Here is a 12,157-nt window from a genome sequence, read left to right on the forward strand (position 1 = left end):
TTTTTATCTATTATTTATAATATACGTATAGTATTTTAAATATAGTATAATTTCCTTCTATTGGAAATATAATCGGGTTATTACTTTCTCATATTATTCTAGATATTATTATATCGTAATAAGTATAATGTTATCATTACAACTACTGTAAGTAGAATTATATTATAATGGTATAATATTAATTTTACATATAATTTATATAATTATATACATATATTATTATATTTTATATATTATATATATAATTAATATAATTATACATATATACTTATATATTATATTTATATAATTATACTATAATTAAAATGTATATTCAAATCATGTTTATTGTTAGAACGAATATAAATAAAATACAGCATGATATTCGAAAATAAAATAAATGTATTAAACACAACGATGCTATAAGTAGAGATATTTTTATTATTTTATTGCTCGTGTGACCGTCGAGTTAACAAGTTGCTGACTAAGCTCAAACGTAATAACGTAATTATTTTTTAGTATTATATTCTTATTCAACATTTTAATACAATCGATTAAGCAGTTTTCAGATACAGTATAAATACTTTTATGATCATTGCTGTATTTTCGTTCTATTTCTATGTAAAAATCGTTTATTCATTGAAATTACATTGCAAATAACTATATCGTGTCGTTTGTCATTTGATTATAAGAAATATTACAAAATTATATATACTTTCGTTATAAATTCAATTTTAATGAATAATCGATTTGTTTCGATACGTATGAAATGAAACAAAATGAAATAAAACAAAATTAAACAAATTACAAATATCAAGTAAAATGGGGAATTCTTTGAATATGCGAATTTCATTGGGAAATATTCGAAATTGTTAAAGAATGAAAAATTTTAAAGAGAAAGTTCGTATAAAAGAATAATTTAATGAAAAAATTGATATCCTTTTCCTTTTATAAGCTCGTTAATTAAAAGTATTTTATTTAAAATGAAACACGTATTTTATAAACGATCATTATTCTGTATAAAAGTAATAATATAATTTTCTGTCTTTTTTATATATATATATAGTTCCATATTTATAAAATACTATACCCATGTTGTATTCTATAAATGATTACAAATTATAATATTAATTATTAACTATTCTAAAAGATATATTTTAATATAAATATAGTTTATTAGATGGGTCGTGTTCTAAAAGTCTTTTGTTCTCAGACATCTTATTAAATTATCAGATTCGAAGTATATATTCCGAAGGGACGTGTAATATAAAGGGAATGACGTTCGATGACTCAACGATTCCTTTCAAACATCAACAACTTTAGAAACATAGGAGTAGACTAGCAAGCTCGACTCTCTATCGTCATGCATGTTTTGTGTCATATAACTACACCAACGACAACGTTGACGACGACGACGACGACGAAGACTATTGTGTGTCAACGTGGAGACCAACACCGGCTCTCTCTTCTCTTGGCATGCACTAGTTACTTTATCCGATGTTTAATTAGCGCAAGCTATTGCGAACGCGGAAAGGAAGGTCGATGGGTAAGGGTAGGTGAGGGTTAGGGAAAGGGTACGAAGAGAAACGCTAACGAATCAGAACGTCGTTTGTTAATGTATATCGTTTTCCAAAATAATAACTGATATCTTCACTCGTTCACATTTTCTAAAAAAGATTCTTTACAAAATATTCCCTAACAACGTGCACGCGATATATAGTATGTATATATGTCATCAACTTCCTTTATATTTTAACGCGGTAAAAAGTATAATAGAAAATAGTGAGAAAGGAAAAATTATAGAAAGAAAAATAATACATATGTCTCTCTCTCTCTCTCTCCTTCCTCTTTTTCCTCTTCTTCTTCTTCTTATTCTTCGTGAAAAAGAAAAATTTTCGATAAGAAAAAATAAAAAAAAATAAAAAGAGTTAGTCGAGTTGTTGGTTAAGATAACGTAAAGATATGTAAATACATGGGTATTCGGTGTTAAGAAACGTTCATTATTAAAGCATATCTCACGTTCTTCATAGTTTGCTCGAAGGAACGAGCTCGAAGTAAAGAACGACTTCAATGAGTGTAGTGAAAAAAAAAAAAATTAAAGAGAATGAGAGGGAGAGAGGAAGGAAGATAGAAAGATGTCGAGTAAGAGAAGAATGAAGCACGTAGAGAAAGTCCATTCCCGTTTTGCCATCAAAGAGAAGGAATGAAAAATACCGCGGAGCACACGTAAATGGATTGTTTTAATAACTTTGAAAGCTGCCTTAGGGCTGTATTTCCTGTAAGGTTCTCTTCTTTAAGAGCTTGCATCGTTGCGAGTCGATACTACTGCTGCTTTACGACAAACGGGAAGGAAATGAATGTATACGTTAGCAGTAAAACAGGAGACTTTTCTCTTTCTTTCTTTTTTTTTTCTTTTTTTCTTCTTATTTTTTATTTCTTTCGCCTCTCTCTCTCTCTCTCTCTCTCTCTCTCTCTCTCTCTTTCTCTTTCTGTTATATTCCTTTTTATTTTAATTCATCATCGCGAAGGAAAAGTAAAAGAAAAATGTTGGTGTTAATATTCGCTCCGTTACGGACTGTCACGGTTAAAGAATTTCTTCAAATTATTTCCTCTCATTATCGAAGACACAGTTTTCTTACTAACGAACACCTTTTTTCAAATTTAAATACACCCAGAATAAATGGAATGACTTAATCTTTCGTGTAGTTACATTTAACGTGTTAAAATATGTATTTATAGAAAGATTTATTGTAATAATTATTATTTTTTTTTATTCTTTTAAACAGGTCGTATTTAAATTATTTTTATTACCATGAAGTTAATAGATTAATTATAAATAATACATTATGTATTAATGTTAGTTAATTTTTTATTCTTTCGGTGTTTCTATCTGATATCTAATATATTACCCTAGTTTCTTCAAAATCAATCTATATTGTGAAGAGAGTAAATTAGATGCTCCATTAGTATACTGATAGAGAAAACTGGTTTATCTAACTTTCGAATTCTCAAGTAAGTTAGCTTAATGGAACGTGTATATAGATACAACAAAATTTCAAATTTTATGTATATATACTTAAATATAGAATAATCTAATTATTCTATTATTTTCTGTAGAACTTTCTTTTCAAATTTACAAAAAAAAAAAAAGGAAAAAAAAAATAATATATATGTTAGTGATAGCTAACTATCTTAAATTTATATGTTCCTTGGAAAATTATTTTTAATTCAAATAAATTTTTAAATTTAAAATACGTATTGTAGAAGAATCTTGCATTGGTAAATAGATAAATTATTCCAAAAAGAAATCAAATGATTTTTCTATCAGTAGTATCATGAAATTAGAGAGAGAGAGAGAGAGACAAAGAAAGAGAGAGTGAGGGCAGAGTAATGTTGCAGAAGCGATGGCCATTTTGTGATATCGCGTGTTCAACTACAATAACTAAGTGTTACGGTTCTTGGGTTCGTTATCCACTTAGTTGGCGTAATTACACGCTGGATTACGCTTGCACATTCGGTAAATAAACTGGCAGTTTATTCCAAAGCACCAGCAGTTTCGACGAGTCGTGACATGGGACGTACGTTATCCTATCGAGATCCATTATCATGGGGTTACTACTTTTCGTATCGGTGCTAATCACGCGCAAATAACAACGTCTGTTTTTCTATTTTATTTCTCTTTTATTTTTATTTTATTTCATTTTTTTTTCTTTTTGGCAAATTCAACATGTACCAGAGTACCCTTTACGATGATATTTTATTCGAAAATATTCCCACTTCTCTTTCTTTTTCTTTTTTTCTTTTTTTACACCGTTGATTTTCGTTCAATTTTATTTTCAAATTTGCTATGGTAATATCAATAAAAGGGATGGAAAAATAAAAGGTTAGAAATGGTTTTAAAAGAACTTAAAGTACATTATTTACAGAAGAATATTTTCTATTTAATGTGTCCAGACCGAAAATATAAAATGTTTGATAGACAATAAAACAGCATTAACGATTAATGTATAATATTCAAAGATAGATATTAGCCCTCCATTGTATTTTTTTCTTTTTTTTTTACTGGATTTCATTTTGTCAGAACAAAGAGAGATCGTAGGATTTTATTTATTTTATATATTATATATAATATTAATATTAATTTTTATTTTCATATATTTATTTTTTTTCCTTTTTTTCATTTGTTAATTTTAACTTCTATGCCGCATAGAGTTTTTTCTTATCATTTAAAAATTGAATTCAATGTAAATTTAATGGAACGTATTATACGTAATAATAATAATAATAATAATAATAATAATAATAGTAATTCAGTGCAGAATAGAATTAGTTTAGTTTGTCGTTAGTTGTTAGTAATATTTGTTTTGTCGTATTTGTTATTTAGTTAATTAGTTAGTTATATCTTATAAATATATGTAACATTAATATCTTGATTGAATCATAGATAACATTTAGAACAACAGTTAAACTTCAATTGCTTTCGGCCATTAGTCATGTTTTATAGATAATACAGAACTCTCAAGAGTTTTTCTATGTATAATATATTTCTTTATTATTTTTTTATTATTTCTTTGTTTTTTGATTCTCTGTTTTAACGAGGTTATTAGTATAATACAATTATGGTAATCACTTACACAATTGGTACGTCGAGAAGGAATATCGAAGAAAAGAAAAACAATGAGATACGAAATTATATTCATTACGGAAAAACCAATTCATCGATAATATTCAATTCGAACATAATTCATTTCAAAATAATAATCTAATTAATTAGGCTTTTAACAAGCTTAAACTCAAATCGGATTGGCTCGGACTATCGAAGTGCAAAGTTTGTAATTTCTTACTTTTAAAATACAAGTTAGTAGCTTTGTTTTCTTTTTGTTTTGTTATAATTATTAAAATAATAAAAATCAATTGAATGTACGAATGGGTTTATTTCCCAATTAAAATGAAAAGAAATATTTCTAGATATTTTATTTTTCAATTATTGGTTTCATTCATTCTCTCGATCCCTTGTGTAAGCGCAGTTTGTTACTTAATTAACATTTACTCACAACCAGCTGATGATTTGTGATCGCTTAATAATCCCGCTTATTGTTAATTTATTTATTTATTTTTGTTTTAACTAAATATTTCGAAAAGAAACGTCACAACGTTCTTTTCTTCCTTGTTTTTATTTTATTTTTATTTTTTTGTTGCTTTTTCTTTTTCTTTTTTTTATTTATTTTTTTTTTTCATGAGTTTTTTTGCAATTTCATTTATACACGTAAGTCTTGGGAAGCGCATGATCGCCATCATTTTTCCCTTTTTTTTTTTATTTTCCTCGTTAATATATTTAGTTGGGACTATCTATAATTTTATAATATTATGTAAAGATATCGAAATAGATTTCGTACACTTCCACCGAAGCTCTAAATATATTTTATTTTATTTTTTATTTAAACGTACTGCTATATCAATAAATTTATTTCTTTTTCGTGCGTTAAATTTTGAAAGAAATTATTTCTTTTAAATAGTTACTCGAAAGAATTAATTAACTAGAATTCTTGTAGATCTTTGAAAAGATTCGAAGCTGAGGAAACTCGCGTGCCCTTTTTATTTCAGATTACAATTTTGTTTCTTTTATATATATATATATTTTTTTTTTTAAGATAATTTTACCCATGTATAATAAACTCTCATACTGTAATATCGCAGAGGTGAAAAGACATTAGTAATATTTAATTAGCTACGTCTCGTAGATAGCAATGAGTCGATCATAGTAATTGATTTCAAATCAAATGGGTCAACATTTCTTTTTTTTTTCAAGTACAATAATCTCTTTTTATAACTCGTGTTTATAATTTTTTTTTTTTTTTTGAAAGTAAATTGTAAAAGTAAATAACTAGCAATTTTTTAAATGTGACAACGTGGAGCAGTGGTTTCATTTAACTCTTTGCGGCACAGAATTTCAGATAATCAAATAGCTCTATATTGCATAGAAATTTAATTACATTTCAAATGAAACAAAATTGGTATATTTTTTTGCTAATAAAGGTATTACATAATGTAAAAACATAAAAAAAAATTAATAACGAAGAGTTGTTGTAAAAATACTTTTATAAAAGTAATAATCAATTGCTTTGCATAAATAAAACGAAATATAAACTTATGAGCGTGTGTTGCTATTGCAATAATATTTCGAGGTGAGACTAAAAATGTCCCACCGTGTATTATGGTGTATCAATAAGGTGGGATACTTTTAATCCCACCGTGCTCCAAAGAATTAAACAGATTTTAAATGCACTTCCAAATAAAACAACAAAAACAAAAATAAAAGAATCAAATAAATTAAAAGTAATAAATTATTTATTTAAATATATTCAATCACAGGAGAGAAATAATGTATCTTAAAATGTGATCTTAAACTGTATTCGTCTGTCTGTCTGCTTTTCTATCTGTATGTCTGTTTGATTCTCTCTCTTTCTCTCTGTCTGTCTGGTACTCTCTCTCTCTCTCTCTTTCTCTTTATTTTTCGAACAAGAACATTCCAGGAAGTTTTGATTGTCTGTGAAACTCTTCTGTGGATATCTATAGAACTGGATAATATAATTCTCGCGAATTGTCGATAATGAAACTGTACGACGAGTGCTTTTCCTCTCAATACTGACTCAATGCTTTCCTCCAAAGAGCATCCAATGTATTTCTATAAAATATACGTATACTTTCATGTAACTTGCCGGGACTCCATAAATAGATATGATTTTAAACCAGAAATATAAAAGAGAAAGACAGAGAGAGAGAGAGAGAGAGAAAAATAAAAGAGTTAAAGAGAGAAACATAAACAGATTCGTATAAAAAAAAAGTGATAATATTCTTACATTTACTATATCAAAAATAAAACTTAAATATTTTAATTATTTATACGTATTTATATATTTTTAAATACAACGAAACTTTTAATTACAAGAAAATAATGTAATTTCATTGATAGCAATTGTTTTAAAACACAAAATAATAATAATAATAATAATATGTTCGTTTAAACTGATTTAGAACAAACTTCTATATAGTCATAGTAATAGAACTTTTGTTCGATTGAAAATAATGAAGGAATCAGGGCACAGTCTCTTATTATTCTTTTTTCTAACGAACCATTCATCAATAGGCACACGTTCTTGAATACATTTTTTCTAACTTCCCAATGTCACCTTCATTGGAAGCCACTTGACACGAGATTGCTGTTCGCATTATTAAAACTATTTTCGTACGACTTATCGACACTTCGAGACGAGCTAAATTTTCTTATTATTTTTCTGGTTTTTTTTTTTTTTTTTTTTTCTTTGTAATAGACTTCTTACATTATAAATTTATTACAATTGTTTGGTATTATTTTAATAATTATTTTGATAGGTACTTCATTCTCGGTAGGAATTAACATGTTATATAGATATACATATATCATATAATATTTAACATGTATAATATATATATATATACATCTAAGAATGTCTATGTATATGTAAAATATATATATATATATATATATATATATATATATATATATATATATATATTATATAAGTATAATGTAATATATCTTATCTATAAATATGTCTCATTTAATTTTTCTTTTTTTTGAGGGGAGGGGGCTATCTTAATTATATATTATATATATGTTTTATTAGTTAAATAAAGTAATAATTTTAAAATGCACTTTATATGCGATATTCTTATTATTTAATTTTATATATATAATTAAGGTATCTTGCATTTTTACTTGATTTTACACTTTACTAAATATATAAATGCATGTATATTTACATACGTACATACACATACACGTATATATTTTTTATTTCTTTATTTTTTTTTTTTTTCAGGAATAAATCTTTAGAAAGAATTTCTTTTTACGAAGCAATGATGAGTAATTTTAAATTTAACGGGAATAAGTTCCAAGATGTTATATATTAGCTTAATTAATTAGTAATAATAATCATTTTCATTTATATGAGAAAAATCAATCACCAAGACATAGGTATAGTCATTTTACAGTGAATAATATTTCAAGTATATTACTATAGTTTTATATATATATACAGATAAAAGATTTTTTTCACGTGTAAGAATTTGATACGGCACACAGACAGATACGCAAATATTTTCGAAGATTATCTACTACAATGATATCAGCTGTTTTATTTTTTTAATACATACACATATATGTATAGAAATTGTACGATAATAATTGTGAAAGAAAAAAATAAAATTTAAAGAAAAATGAATACAAAAAAATCGAATGATAATCTAAAATTATTACGAGTCAATTTCAGTCAACAATTTTATTGGCACCGTATATTTTTAAAGATTTTAATTCGAATAATTTTATGTAAATTTAGTGATATCGTTGCTAAAGATCGATATGAAAGATTCTTTTTTCGTCGTAAAGTTTTTATTTTATTATCACATTAGTACTTCTTTTTTTTTTTTTTTTTTTTAACAAATCTCTCGTCGATTTCCATACTTTTTCCTATTGTCCTGTTTTTATTTGTTTAAAAAAAAATAAAATAAATAAAATAAAAAAATGATTGGCACCTGTTTAACCTGTTTGTAATAAAATAATGTAATTAGTATGATCAAATAGTAAACGATTTAATATAATAATTAAAAAAACATATTCTAATGTAACAAGAGATTTGATATATCCATTTTTGTTAGTCTTTTTTTCTTGTTTTTCATTTGATTGACACGCGAATATAACGAATTTTATTTATTTTTTTGTTATATTTCTTTTTTTTTTTTTTTTTTTAATGATATGACGGCAATCATTGCAATCTCGATTTAAAAATTATTCATGTAATAACAGTTTTTAATATTGATTGTATGACATTGATATGCTCTGAGTATTCTTCAAAATTGTACGTCATATGAGATTTTTAAGATACCATACTAACTGAGTTACATTGTTCATAATTATCAACTTTGTTTAATTACAATCTCGTTATTTCTATTCGTAAGCCATTTGTACTTCTAATTGGCCGTTCGTACCACAGCGAAATATTATAAACAAAAACGAATAAATATTTAAATATATAATTAAATATATAAATGTTCACATAAGTGTACGTGGCATTCAGGTACTCTCCACCATCCTGTGTATATCAAAGTATCTCAAATTTGTCAACTTTGCTGCCCCATTTTTTGTTAAAAAACATTTTGACAAATATCAAAGAATAATCTTTATACTATCTCTTCTTTCATTATCATAAATTCGTAGACATACTATACGCCTAGTGTTGCCAAATTGTTTTTAAATTAATTAGCACAAATTTCAATGACCGCATATGGTATCGTCAGAGTTGCAACATTGCAACCTTTGAAAAATCCTGTTTTATATAATTGTATCCCATATTTAACAAACTAAATGAAATATAATATCAATCGAGAAAATACATAAATTCTTTGATTATGATTTTTGTTCAGATTACACGAATAGTGGTGTCTCATTGATTGTTAAATTTAGTTACATCGATTTATCGAATCTTCTTATCGAACCATTACGAATTTTATTCGAAATTTATTAGAATAAATTATACATCAATCATGTAGTAAGTTTTGTATTTTCAAATTAGATTGGTAAAATTATTATAGATTTTTTCTTTTTCATACATGGTCCGCACTCGATATGATAATAAATGTTAACAACAAAGAAATAAATAATATTAAGAAACGAAGAATCGTGATAATTATTGGAACATGATATGCGTATATAGTAAAATATTTAATAATCATCTCCGTGCCATGACACTACCTTCAAATTCAATTAAAATAATTTATAAGAGAGAACAAATTAGTTCTGTTCATATATATGCGTGGTTTTTTTTTTTTCTTCTTTTCATTCTTTTTACTAATAATAAATTTAACTAATAATAAATATCTATATTTCTTTTGGCAAGATAACGTTTTGACACTCGAAGGTCTTTTTTTCGGAAGATTGAGAAAATGGATAAACGGTATATTTAAACTATTGATTGTCAGATGTAATAATTCAACGTGATCTAAAATGTCTTGTTCAACATCTTTTTTTGTATTTTCCAATTTTTTAAATATCTTTAAGACATTTTAGATTGATCATTGATTTATTCGATATAAATATCAATCCAAAAATGTCATGGATCCACATTTATATAACTCACTCGTATCGTTTACTTTGAAAGTAAAAAAATTGATTTTAAGTGCAGAAAAATATATGTATATATATATAAATATATATCTGAAAAAAAGGAAATATTTTTTTACAAAACTATCAACTATTCCTCGAGATTGATGTACCGTTTAATAGAAACAAACAATTTTTGTTTAAAATTCATCAAGATGAAATAGCATCGTAATATTATAATCATCGTATCATTTTTTATTGTAATTATGCATTATCTCAGAATTCGTCTTTCCTTTCTTGTATGTATTATTAAACATTACACTGCCCCAACACGCGTTTAGGTGCCTAAAAAAGTTAAAATGTCTTACAAAGCACCAGATTAAAAATATATTTTTTCTTGGACAATGTTATCGATTTTTGTCAATATAATTAACGTTGAAAAGTTGAAAAAGTCTTGATTTGAGAAGCAAGAAAACTTTGTTACTTCTAGCAAAGTGTGTACGTACGTGTGTAAATGTAATTATCCTTTTTTTATTTTATATAGAAAGAACAGAGTGAGAGATATCCGAGGATTCGCGATCCAACGTTGTCGAAATGAAATTGGACGTTTGAAAAATTGATCCAGGATTTAAGATAAAATAGTCGTTTATCAGTGGACGGGGTTTAAACACGGTCTTTTTTCTTTGTAATCTTTTTCTTTTTTTTTTTTTTTTAATAATTCGGAACACGACAGTGTTTTTTTCTTTCTATTTGTTGTTACCAATAACACGGATTCCATATATATATTTTTTGTTCATTTTTTGCTTTTTCTTAACGAGATCACGCGAGATCTGGGATACACGCGTGACAAACAAAATAAATATAAAAAAAAGGAAAAAAAAACAATACGTCTCAAAATGAAAAGTACTCAGCGTATACAAATGATTATCTAATAATCTTAGAATAACGTAGCAGATATTAACTTGGACATTTCGTCGTTTTTAAAATACAATTGTTATTAAAAAAACGTTGGCTCGCGTTAGATATACGCTTTTTTTTTTCATTTCTTCCTTCTTCTTCTTCTTTTGTATTTTTTTTCTTCTTTTAATACTTGATAGAGAGATGTGTTAATTGCGACAATTGTGAAGATTAACAAATGAATTATTATAACAATATAATAATTATTATATCAATAGTATGGAAAGATCCAAAATAGTTATAGATTTTTTTTCTCATAGAATCTTGTCGAACGGTGTCACAGATTTGATCTTAGAATTAAATAGATATAGAATATTGTATTTCTTTTTTTTTCTTTTTTTTTTTTCTTTTTTTTTTTTCTTCTAATTGTAAGTATTGATAGAAACATTGATAAAATTAATTGCATTCCTAATTCTTCTTCTGCCTCTTTTTATTATTTCATTGACACTTAATTCACGGAAGGCGGCAAATTGATCAAAGTCGAACTGCTCAATCTTGATGCTCGAGGCTCAATTTCCAATGACATTCGATATAAATCTTTTTCATTTAACAGCAACGACGAATCCAATAAATAATTCGTTACCTTTGTGATCAATTCGATCTTATAAGGTGTTTGCTGAAAATGTCTTATTTCACGAATCACGTGTGCAATCTAAAAAAAGAACAAAAATCAATAATATAATAATTGTTTTTCATTTTTAATATCAATTAGGTGATTATTTATTAATCAATTTATTTCATACCATTCGCATTTTGGAGAAGTTTAATAAACCTTCTTCAGTGAAATTCGGTGTACCTTCTTCAATGAAGGAAAGATCGGTAAGGTATAGTCCTAAATATGGAATACATGGTGGATCGCATCTGTGTAAAGCGTCCCTTAAATTTCTAAATCTTCCGTCGGACGAGACGATATTTTGTAGTTTTTCTATTGTTTGTTTAGTCTGCAACAAATTGATTAGATATCGATTTTCTAATTTCATTATTAAAGTAATACAAAAAAAAGATAGATATTAAAATAGTTTTTAATTTAATTATTATTGTTTATTCTAATCATTACAACTTAATATAATTATATGAAATATT

General features: G+C 25.8%; 1 protein-coding gene across 9 annotated transcripts in view; it reads right to left on the bottom strand.

Annotated features, from left to right (window-relative positions):
• Positions 1-10,808: 10,808 nt before the first annotated feature.
• The window catches only part of LOC107070130 (ras-specific guanine nucleotide-releasing factor 1), a 59,888-nt gene continuing 58,539 nt past the window's right edge, over positions 10,809-12,157 (bottom strand). For all 9 annotated transcript variants that reach the window (XM_089178857.1, XM_089178855.1, XM_089178854.1 and 6 more), the window contains 2 exons: positions 11,818-12,015; positions 10,809-11,726 (listed from right to left, as the gene is read on the bottom strand). In XM_089178857.1, coding sequence (XP_089034983.1) covers positions 11,523-11,726; positions 11,818-12,015 — 402 coding nt within the window. In that variant the 3' untranslated portion in view covers positions 10,809-11,522. The remainder of the gene's footprint in view (positions 11,727-11,817; positions 12,016-12,157) is intronic.

The sequence above is a fragment of the Polistes dominula genome, unplaced genomic scaffold (genome assembly GCF_049000335.1).
Source record: "Polistes dominula isolate Pdom_NZ unplaced genomic scaffold, Pdom_raw_medaka contig_18, whole genome shotgun sequence".
NCBI lineage: Eukaryota > Metazoa > Arthropoda > Insecta > Hymenoptera > Vespidae > Polistes > Polistes dominula.